This window comes from Buceros rhinoceros, unplaced genomic scaffold, assembly GCF_000710305.1.
Source record: "Buceros rhinoceros silvestris isolate BGI_N320 unplaced genomic scaffold, ASM71030v1 scaffold22214, whole genome shotgun sequence".
Taxonomy (NCBI): Eukaryota; Metazoa; Chordata; class Aves; order Bucerotiformes; family Bucerotidae; genus Buceros; species Buceros rhinoceros.
In genome coordinates this window covers 3,612-14,429 of record NW_010410401.1, presented here as the reverse complement: position 1 = coordinate 14,429, position 10,818 = coordinate 3,612, and the positions used below count along the sequence as shown (strand labels likewise).

Below are 10,818 nucleotides of genomic sequence, written 5' to 3'. Positions count from 1 at the left end.
GAATAGCCAGGACGGTGGAATTTCCCATAAGCATATTGCTTTACCAAGAGATCTACTCAAACTGCCCCAATACAAGTTCTATCAACACCTACAGAGCAAGACGCAGTAGCAGCACCAGCCCACAAACTACTTCAAAAGGCAAAGCGGGCTCTTAAGCCTGTGCCTTGGTATCTAGCCCCAAACAAGAACCAAGCCCAAGCCAAGCCGCTCCACTGCAGGAAGGGAGCTCTAACCCCTGCAGCAGCAGGGCCTTGGTCACCGCTGAGGGATCACCAACCTGGTTGGGTGTGTGGATCACGTCAAACTCCTTAACCAACTGGAAGGGAATAAACAGAGTCAGCACAGAATAAGCCGCAGAGAAGTTTAACTACTTTATGATGGTATTCTTGAAGGGACAGGATGTCAGACCAGTGAAACGACTCAGAGCAAACCAGCCCCAATGTTTCATTTTGACGCTTCAAAATTTTCTTATATGGTATTGGGAGAGTTTTCTAACTAATAAGCCTACAACTTTAAAGTGATCCAGTGTCATAGAGTGTCCCTCAAAGAGACAGAAATGACAAGTCTGGCCTCTGTCAAGAAAGCCTCACCCAGACTGAACACACCTTCTACTGAGGAACTGTTTCATAAGATGCATTTAAGCCAAATAAGCGATCTGTGTTAAGTCAAAGCTTTCCTGGAGGGAGATTGTGGCTGCCCCATCCCTGGCAGTGTTCAAGGCCAGGTTGGACGCAGCTTGGAGCTACCTGCTCTAGTGGAAGGTGTCCCTGCCCATGGCAGGGGAGTGGAACTAGATGATCTTCGTGGTCCCTTCCCACCCAAACCATCCTGTGATGATTCTACACTGCAGTACTTCAACTTTACATGCTCGTTCCCCAACCCCATTCGGGACTTTTCCTGGGTATTTCCTTAGGACTAGAGGAGGAAAAAAAATATTAAGAGTCCTATTTCCACATGAAAACTCTAAATTCCTCAGATTCAAGATGTAACATGCAGCCATAAAACCAGTCTTTCACCCCCAGCAGGTCACACCACAGACACACCATCCTGGCTGTGCCTGAAAACACCCACAGTTCAGACCAGTCCGTACTGAAGAGCCATTTTTGGGGTTTAGACACAAAAATGGGTGGGTTCTATTTTAATCCACCCCACTCCTAACCCTCCTTTCCTTGTACTCAATAAGAACACTGCTAAAACACTCATCCTTTTGTCCTAACCTAAAGTAAACCTGCACAAATAGACACTTCACTTGGTTTTAAAACCCAGTGTTCGCTGTCAGAGCAACTCCCCAGAAATAAGACCCCTAAAACTGCAGGAAAATCCCACCACCACCAGAAACTCAGTTCCTTTGTGGAAGAAAGCTGTGGCTACTCACCTTGTCAGTCCTGCCTCCACGGCTGGCCCTGCCACCACGCCCTCGGCCACCCCGTCCCCCTCTGCCGCCACGGCCGGGGCGGCCCAGGTCTCCAAAGTTGATCTCCAGCTGGGATGTGATATCGTTCGCGGGCTTGCGGAAGTGATGATCCATGACAGAGTCCTCAGCGTGAGCCTGAAATGAGGGTTTCGTCATGAGTAAGAAAAACCACCCGTCTGTAGTTGCACCACCACAGCATGTTCACCTCCAAACACGCTCCTGAAGCAATGCCTCGTTACCTTGATTTGAGAGAAAAGCCAGCGCGGGAATTGTTAGGAACCATGTTCTACCACTTGTGCAGACCACAACACAGATAGTCAAATAAGTGCTTGAGCAGACAAAGGTGTGTTGCCTTTCCAAGATAATTCCGGGGAGCTCTGGAGCTCTCTCAGAGGAAGGCGTTTAGGTTTATCTGAGACCAAACTACCACCAAGCCAGCCCAGAACCTCCTTTTCTAGATCTCTCCTCGCTTTGGATCCTGAGAAATCATCAGGTTCTACCACTTCATTTCTTTCTTTTTAAACACTCACTCCATAACCTGTCTCTATTTTGATCTGTGAGTACTTCACACGTTCTCAGTCGCTCAACCCTGTGTAAATATTTAAAGCAAGGGCGGTGGTGAGAATCCTTTATCAGTTTGCATTAGCCACAACAAACAGCAGAGGAGGCAGAAACAGTTCAAACACACCGAAGCAGCTAAATCAGAGAACAAGTCTCACTCGTTACACCAAAAAACAGGACTCTCACCACCTTTGCCACGATACAACATTCTCCGACAGCTGGTCGGTTCCCAGTGCGCTCACAGGGCAAATCCTGAGCCTCAAGCACCAAAATTCAGCACATGCAAGGAGCTGAAATCACCACACACGGAACACACACAAAAAGGATCGAGTGTTTTTGAAGTAACAAACTCTCCTGTTTTGTACAAATAATATTGCCATGCGCTAAGTCTGGTTTTGACACCTACGACAATACACAAAAGGTCTGAGTGCCCACACTCGATCGGACCAAGGGTTCACGCAGTCCAGCACTCTGTGTATTACACAGCCCAACCATCGCTTGCTTTCCCCACAAGCCCCTAATTTTTCTGGCCCAGCAATTACCAGTTTGGTTGGGTTTTCCTACTGAAGCGCCATGTGCAAGCTAAGCTGACTCCTGACTCCGGCTTTTCTTGTGGTGTAATTACACCTTATGCTGACTTTCAAAGGCAGCACATTGTGCAATTAAGCCCTATACCCTTTAATTACCATTTGTGGATCCTTCATAAGGCAGCTGATGGTATAAAAGCAGGCCGAAAGCTGCTCTCAGCGATTCCCCGAGTCAGTCACAAGAACCCACCGATCTAACTCCCCCCCTCCCTGCCCAGTTTGGCCTCCACAATGTCCTGCAGTGCAGGGCGCTGCGGGTTCACCAGGCACACGGAGGAACAGCCCTCCCCGCTGCTTTATCTCCAGCGTATTTCACTGGGTGTACACCATGAAACAACCGGTGCTCTTACCAGTCCTCAGTTTGCAGATCTGAATCGCACAGCCCTCCCTCAGCCATCGCTTTTCCAACTGTAGGGAGTTATCTCTCAGAGCAGAGTTATTTCTCAGCCTACTCAAACGTTAAGTACACCGACCATTTGTAAACCAGTTCACAACACCTTTTGTTATGGCTTTGATTCCTCTCTTACTAAATATTTTATCTTGTTTTGATCCCTGCAGGGAACAGAGATGATATTTTCAATGTACTGGGAGCCATGTGACATTCCCTTCTGCCAGAGGTGGCATCAGTGGATTTGTACAGGAATTCCCTGCATTTCCTCTCCTACACCAGTAGTGCTTCGAAAAGAAACATGCCAATCTACCAAAACCACTGTACTTTCACAACTTCGCTTTGGTTTAACTACTAAACCAATAGCAAATTCTCTAAGTAACCTGATGATTTCTCTACCCAAAGAAAAGCTAATTTAAAACACCAACAGAAGACTCAGGTGTATTCTCCACACCCTCTCCTATCACTTCGGTGACAACAGACATAGACAGACTGTACAAACTGCTGCTTCTGCGTCACTTTAGGAAGCATTTAGTGTCTATGTATGGGCAGCTCTCCCTCAAGAGTGCTCTGATCCAATAACTGAGATGGCACTGCCGCACTTATGGGTCTTGGGGAAGGCTGTCAGAAGTAAAGGACAAGCTACTAACAGAAAGGGGCCAAAGGAGACAAGGAGATGCGGAAAAACAACAGCCACAACAAAAATTAAGAAGACTCAAGGTAGGTGCATTTATGAGAAGGTTTGAATTCAGCTCAATTAGGAGTGAGGGTACTAATGATGAAGGGTCCTATGCGGTACATGGTTAGACAGGAGGCACGAACAGAAGAGCTCCCTATCTACTTGAATTCCCTGTTTTGTGAATTTTTACTCTCCAGAGCTTCACTCCAGAAGAGGCTCGTATTAAAGCACGGGCATTGCCCAGTAGGTATAAAGGATCATCAGTACCTTATTTGACTCCAGTAGACACCCCTGCATTTCTGTCATTGCCTTTGTCTGATGAAAGTTGTGCGTCCACGCCAAAGTGACAAAAGGAACAAAGGAAGAAAACAAAAGGAAGAAATGAGACTCAGCTACGTACAGAAACAACAGGTAATAAGGTCACACGAGCTTGCTGGGCCCAGATGTCACGGAGCACATGAAGCAGCAGCAGGATGAGATCAACAGCTGTGCAAGCAGCCAGAAAGATCAGAGGATGGATGACACCACAGGCATGGAGATGAGAGAAACCTCTGATCGACACCATGAAGGGTTAATGGGAGCTGCTGGAAACTCTCCACAACACAAGCAGAACCAGGCAGGTAAGGGGTGGTGGTGGGGGGGTGTTTAGAACCACTGTGCCTGGGAAAAGCTGTCTGCAGCCTCAATTCAGGAGCCAGGAGGCCTCCACACTTTGAGGAGGTGAACCGTTCTTCTCCAAAATATGTTTCTCAGTCTCCCATCGCATCCTCCTCTAAGGGAGCAATTCGATTAGGGGGGAAGTGCGAAGGCGCAGGCAAGAGGCACTGCTCAGCAGATACACAGAACAGGGGCGGATCTACTGGTGTATCCATCTTTCCAGGAGACTCACATCCAACCTTTGGAACAAATTTTAAGATCTCTCCACAATGTCACTTCCCTTTTATTTTTTCCCCTCAGCTGCAGAGAAGGCAAAAAGAGGATCTATTTTATATAGCATAACCCAATCTCCTGGAACAAGTCTCGTGGGACTGGGGCTGCCAGTACACAGGGATTTCATATGAAACCAGCACAAATCTGAGACAGGATCAAGAGCTCTTTAGATACAAAAATCACCTTCTGGTAATTGCAGTAAAGAAGAGTAAGGACATCAGATTAGGGCCAAGCGTGTCACTGCTCAGTGAAGAACATGAAGGAGGCAGCGAAGGACAGTTCTTTCACAAGATTTAAGGCAGATGAACAGCCCTAGATCCTCACGCTGCCTTTTCCCTCAGACTCCCAAGGCATTCTGCCAGCAGTTCTCAAGCTACAGGAACAAGGGTGGTCATGACAATGCTTCAGTCCACATTTCTGAGAGAATCTGCTGGGGCACATTGTCATTTTCCAGCTGTGAGAGCACAGAAGATCTGGGGCTGAAACCCAGAATTTACCTATAAAGCCAAGTCACCACCACACATCAAGAAGAATGCTCTCATCAAGAAGAATCACAGAAACCTTCCCTCAACCTTCATTTCTTGATTTCTAAGTGTGTCCAAGAGGACCCAAAGAACAGCAGGTATGTTTTGTTTGTAACTTCTAGACCTGCTCACGAAGGAGCCATGCTGCAGGCTTTCCTAATGCCCGCATTTCAGACCTATTCTGCTATAATACTTAGCAAAAATACCCCGTGTTGCTTCCCAAGGATCAGGGGACAATGAGTAAGTGAAATGGGGACAGACAGACATCTGCTGGACATCTCATAAAAGCAGGCTAAAGGAACCTACATTTAAACAATATCTCACTTCTGGCCTTATACAGCAAGAAGCTGTTGACTTCTTATGGGACAGTGCTAAAAGTATCTGACTTGTTTCTCTGAAGAGACGTGTACTGAATACATCTCTCGAACACAACGACCCACTAATTATGTCAGCTCTTCCATTAAAGTAATTCAATTATTCTCATTGCTTGGCTGTTTCGGAGTTAACTGCCAATGTATTTTTCTAGTGGAAAATACACCCAGGATCTTTCTAGCTCCTAAATTACTCGAGAGCACCACCATGTTAGTATACACGCAGATGTGTTAAAAAAAGACTGTCTTCAGCTGACTAAACATCAAACCAATTTGCTCTGTGGAGACTGGGGTAGGGAAACTTGATGGTTTAGTAAATCTTGGTAAAGTACAGAAATACTTCTGCTAAATGCACTCTTGATATATATCAGCAACATTAAGTCTAACTCAATTTTCCTTTTATAGAGCAGCCAGAGAAAGCACTGTTTAATGAACACTCCAATCACTGAACAGCTTAAGGTAAATAAAAAGATATGCCACCCTTTAAAGAACTAGCTTACACAGTAAGGAAAGAAACAGCGTGACTGTCACCCGTCAAACTCATCCTGAGTTCAATGAGGTGAGAAACGGAGTTTTCATTGCTAAGTACTGAACAGCGGGAGCCTCCTCGCATACACCAACTACCGGCCAGGGATGAAAAGACCAACCAGCATATTCTGGACTACTGAGTTGTGGCAAAGGGAGTCAGAACCGCATGGTTTACGCACAAAGTTGCAGGCCACTGGTTAACAGTGGGCCACTGAAGAGCATGAAGAACAAAGATTAATGCAGCCTCACGCCAGAAAACAGAGCTCTCGGCACCTCCCCCGCCTTGGGGAGCAGAGAGGTCTGCCTCTCCTTGCCACCCTCACTATCTCAGAACAGAAGAATTACAATTTTTCAGTGTCTGAAAGGAGCATGCTTGACAAACCCCAGTTTTGCAATAATTCCACAGCAACTATGTTGAACATCACTGATGTACATACAAATGTACTTCACTGGCTTTCTCGAAAGCGTCAAGGACACTTGTCTACGTGATATTACAGTGTGAGAAGACACCTATATTACAAACTCAAGATACACAGTTTAGGCATTAAGGTGTCTGAGTCTTGGCTAGGGTTTCTTCAATCTCCATGTTTAGCAAGCACCATAAATCCCTGTTCTGCAGGGACTAACCCAGATGCTAAATAACCTAAATTTACTTTACAAAAAGGAAATAAATCAATCTAATACTGGCAAATCTTTTCTGAAATGCTCCTTACAAAGTCACCTGCCCAGAGGAGCAGCATTCCAGCCTCATCCCTAGATGGTATCACAGAATACACCAACCGAAAAACTTTACACACAGCTTTATAAACTTACTTAGCTACAGGTCAATGTCTCAAAGGATAAAGCATCCGCCCCAAGAAGCGCGTCTCAGTGGAAAAGCCGACGCAGTCTGGATACCAGTGAGTACTGAACACCCCTTTACCTCCTCGCTCTTTGACTTGTGAAGAACGAATCCTTTTTTCCATTGCCCATCAGCACCCTCGTTTGGTTTGCGTATGTTGAACTCGACTTTGGCGCGGTCCTTACTCTGAATAGCTTTCCACTCATCCAGGGTCATTTCCTTGGGACCTTCTTCCTTAACTTCTTCAACCTCATTCTCCCTGTAGAGAATTCATGGATATGATGGATCATGACTTACTTAGAACTCCCATTCCAGATACAACACGTTCAAAATTGTTTGTTAATCAGCCCCAGATTTAAAACACCCTAAAGCTTCTCAAATAGTTTAGTCAGCAGTTAAGAGGCGTATATAAATCCCCTCACTTCCACCACTCAAAGCACACACGAAAACTCATCTCTTTTAGCCAGGTTCAAGTTAAGGCAGTGAGGGTTTGCTCTTACCACCATTTTCAAGCTTGTTAGCTTTTTAATAAAGAGAATTTCAGCAGCTTTGGACAGTCTGCTTCCTTTACTGAACCCCAGACAGCTATTAACTTCCCAGCTAACAGCAATTATTTTTAATTTCAGCTAACTCTCAAGTACAACTGAGCTACTTGTGCGATACATCACCTCACTGTAAAGCTTCGGTGCCTCTACCTTCTGCCAAAGAGCTATTTTTAAGTAAAACACACAACCACTGCACTCAGTGACAGATCATGTTCCAGCTGCGCAGGCGGTCAAGCCTCTTGTCATTCTCTGCTGTGTTTAAGCAACTAAATTTTTGATTTACAGACAAATAGTGTCACAGAAAGATCATGAGAGCCTCAACTTGAGAGAAACAGTCTTCATTTTGTAGCCATTCATTCTGATGTAGTAACACAGAAGTTTTATGTCTAAATTACTGTATTTCCATTTTTTCTCATTCACAGGACAGTGACTTTTGACAGTATATATTCAAAAGGAATTTGTTTTGTTTGAGGCAAAGCTCTCACCTCTCAGCATTGTGCTCATTTTACTGCAGTAAAACACCCCACGGCTCTGCTGAAATACTGCAGTTACAGAGACACACCAAACTAGCCCAAGTAAAGATGGTATTCTGCACAGGTAACTGATGGATTACAGAACACAACCTGGGGAATTCTGCAGGTAACTGATCCCACATAGATGGGTCAGGACCTGGTCAAGCACCAAGACACCACTACTAATAGAGAGTCTGGAAATACTGTAGACATGGCAAATCCAGTCTACCCAGATTTCCAGGATATATAAAGTTTTTAACTTCCATTTTCTGACCAATGCTGAGCTGCAATTCCTCAAAAATTCTCCTACTGCTTTGGTATAGGAGATGACCTTAACCTTGGACCACCACAATCACGGAGAAGTAACAGCATCCTATTTTTGATAAGCTAAATCCACTTCTTAATTCTCCATGCAACAGTGGGACCCTCTTTATCAGTATCCACAGTTGCGAACGAGGAAATCAAGCTATAGCAAACGCCATGCTGGAAATGTCGTGCCAGCAGGTATTTCCAAATCCTGCCTTAACCATTTGCCATTTTCTTTTGGATCCACCAGAAAGCACATTACTCATGAAAATACAATGTTTTATTGTACCACCCCAAAAATCTGCACCACATTTTCGGTGTCACTCCTGCTCCTTCTGCTTCTCTAGTTACTCTCTTTCATTTGGCCAGTCCCCAGATTCTGTAACAGTGTCCCAGGAAAATGGGAAGCAACAAAGGTAACTGCTCTGACCACTGCCTGCATGCACAGAAACCACAGAAGGACAGATACAACCTCTACTCCACAGTTGTTACCAAGAATGAAGTTTTAAAAAGTTGCCTTCCCCGGCAGAAGAACATTTCACCCCTTTTCCTTGGAGGTTCTACCTAGTTATGAGCACAGATGCTCTTGGATTTGATACTTAGGAGTTGTCATATGGAGACTCTAAGCGTATTAAGGTGATTATTAATAACTAAATCTGAAAGTGACCCAAGAACCTCCATGACATGAAGGCACAGATTCACAGTAACAATTTTCAGACATGTAGTTTTTAAAGTCTTTCAGCAGCACTGTGGATCATTTTCTATCTACTGAAGAAAGTACAACCCAAGTTTGGCAAAACCCAAGTAGGAATGAACATCAGAGGTTACAGGCAAAGCAATCCCACCTCTGAAGCCACCCAAGAGCACGAAGAAGGGTGGTACTCACTTGTTTTCCGAGTCAGCAGGCGGATGTTCCTCTCCCTCCGGCGTTTCCTCAGTTACAGCTGACTGATCCAACTCACTGCAATTACATAATGGATGGAGTTTTGTTTTTTTAACAGTTCACCCTGCTTAAAGGTACCCAAGATTAATGACTGAATTCTACAGTGGATTTACACAACCCACTCTTCTTTAAAATTAACTATTTCATTACGGACTTGCTGCTCTCTGGGCCTTTTAAACCCTATGCTTTGCACCTTTCTCACTGTTACCCCCAACGCTCACTAGTGCCCCTTCCCAAAGCCTCCCACAGAGACATAAATGGATTTGGGTCTTAAAAATACTTTCCCAATGTACTACTTGTAAAACAGCATGCTCCACCTGATCAAAACTCTTCTGCTTCTACTGAAAGGGTTGCTCAAAGAGCAGCACAACCCCCCCCCCCAAACTGCCCCAAATCCTGGGTTTAACAGTGAAGTCATCTCTTATTTTACAAGAATTTGCTCATCTTCTACATTCTGCAAAGGCTGCTTTAAAAGTGTTGCAAAAATCAGCAAAATCAAAGGCAAAAAAAAGCAGCAAAATCATTGTAGTTGCAAGCCGTAAGCACTGTGATTTATTAACACTCTGCCAATAGTTTTCTGAGCAATTACAGGTTACTAACGTTAGCTCGTCTTTGACGGTTCCCCAGTTGTGTGATCCGCTGCCACCTCGCTTGTCCTCATGCTTTAGGCCGCTGAAATGTGAATGTGAAACAGAACTAACAAAACTGAGTTAACATTATAGTGTCCAGAAATTCAAAGGCAAATTTTAAAGTGCGTTCTTTATGGTAAAGAACAGCCAAAATCCCACAGAAAAAGTTAAAGACTTACGATCTATCGCTGCCACTATGTCTGTCAAATTCACGTTTGCCACGAGAGTCAAACCCATCTCCTCTGCCCATTCCGCGGCCACGGCCACGTCCTCTTCCAAGCCCACCACGTCCACGCATAGGTCGGTCAAGAATGGGTCTAGTGTGGAACAGCCAAACATGAGTACAGCACCTCCAAACAGGCACAGCCTGGAGTCTTTTAGGACTAGATGATCTCCAGAGTAACTTCCAACCCCACACATTCTGTGATTGTTTTCTTTCTCTCTTCAGAGAATTTTATTTATTTGTCCCTTGATAATTTCTGTAATCATGTCAAGGCTCTAATTTCAAGGCCAATGACAATGAAAAACCACACTGGTAACTGCCCGTGATTTAGAATCGGGAAACAATTGCTCAGGATGAGTGTTTGTTTGCATCTGCTGGGACCAAATCCCCAAATTCAGTGTTTGTACCGTGTTACCTAAGATGGCTTCACCACTTCCAGATCTGAAGCCAAGCTGTAAACACCTACACGGACAAACTCTGCTTGGCTTCAAGTCAGCTGTATGGACTGAAGCACCCGCTGTAACGGCAAACAAACCTCACCCTGCAGGTAACAGCTATACAGGAGTTCCTTCTCCTGAGCAATCTGCTGTAGATTTAGAGAGATGATGATGGTACCTTCATGTTTGAAACTGTGGGTTTAGTTCCACCGATGGATCTCTTCATGTTAGATCACTCCCAGTCTAAGACTGGGAAGTTTTTTTATCATGCAAGACAAAATTCTTACTTATCAACAGAGAATTCTCCCCCTTCGGCTTTCTCATCAGTGGGTTTATCGAAGCGGCGCTCGCGAGGAGGTCGTCTCTCCGGTCTCCTGTCGATCGGCTTGCCTTCACCCTG

At 44.9% G+C, this 10,818-nt stretch overlaps 1 protein-coding gene across 1 annotated transcript in view; it reads right to left on the bottom strand.

Annotated features, from left to right (window-relative positions):
• SERBP1 (SERPINE1 mRNA binding protein 1) overlaps nucleotides 1-10,815 on the bottom strand; it is a gene marked incomplete at its 5' end in the record, with an annotated part of 11,696 nt that extends 881 nt beyond the window's left edge. Inside the window, 8 exons of the mRNA XM_010135614.1 lie at nucleotides 278-316; nucleotides 1,376-1,549; nucleotides 3,897-3,944; nucleotides 6,905-7,082; nucleotides 9,073-9,147; nucleotides 9,730-9,801; nucleotides 9,938-10,075; nucleotides 10,706-10,815. Of these exons, the coding sequence (XP_010133916.1) occupies nucleotides 278-316; nucleotides 1,376-1,549; nucleotides 3,897-3,944; nucleotides 6,905-7,082; nucleotides 9,073-9,147; nucleotides 9,730-9,801; nucleotides 9,938-10,075; nucleotides 10,706-10,815 (834 nt within the window). The remainder of the gene's footprint in view (nucleotides 1-277; nucleotides 317-1,375; nucleotides 1,550-3,896; nucleotides 3,945-6,904; nucleotides 7,083-9,072; nucleotides 9,148-9,729; nucleotides 9,802-9,937; nucleotides 10,076-10,705) is intronic.
• Between the last annotated feature and the right edge of the window lie 3 nt (nucleotides 10,816-10,818).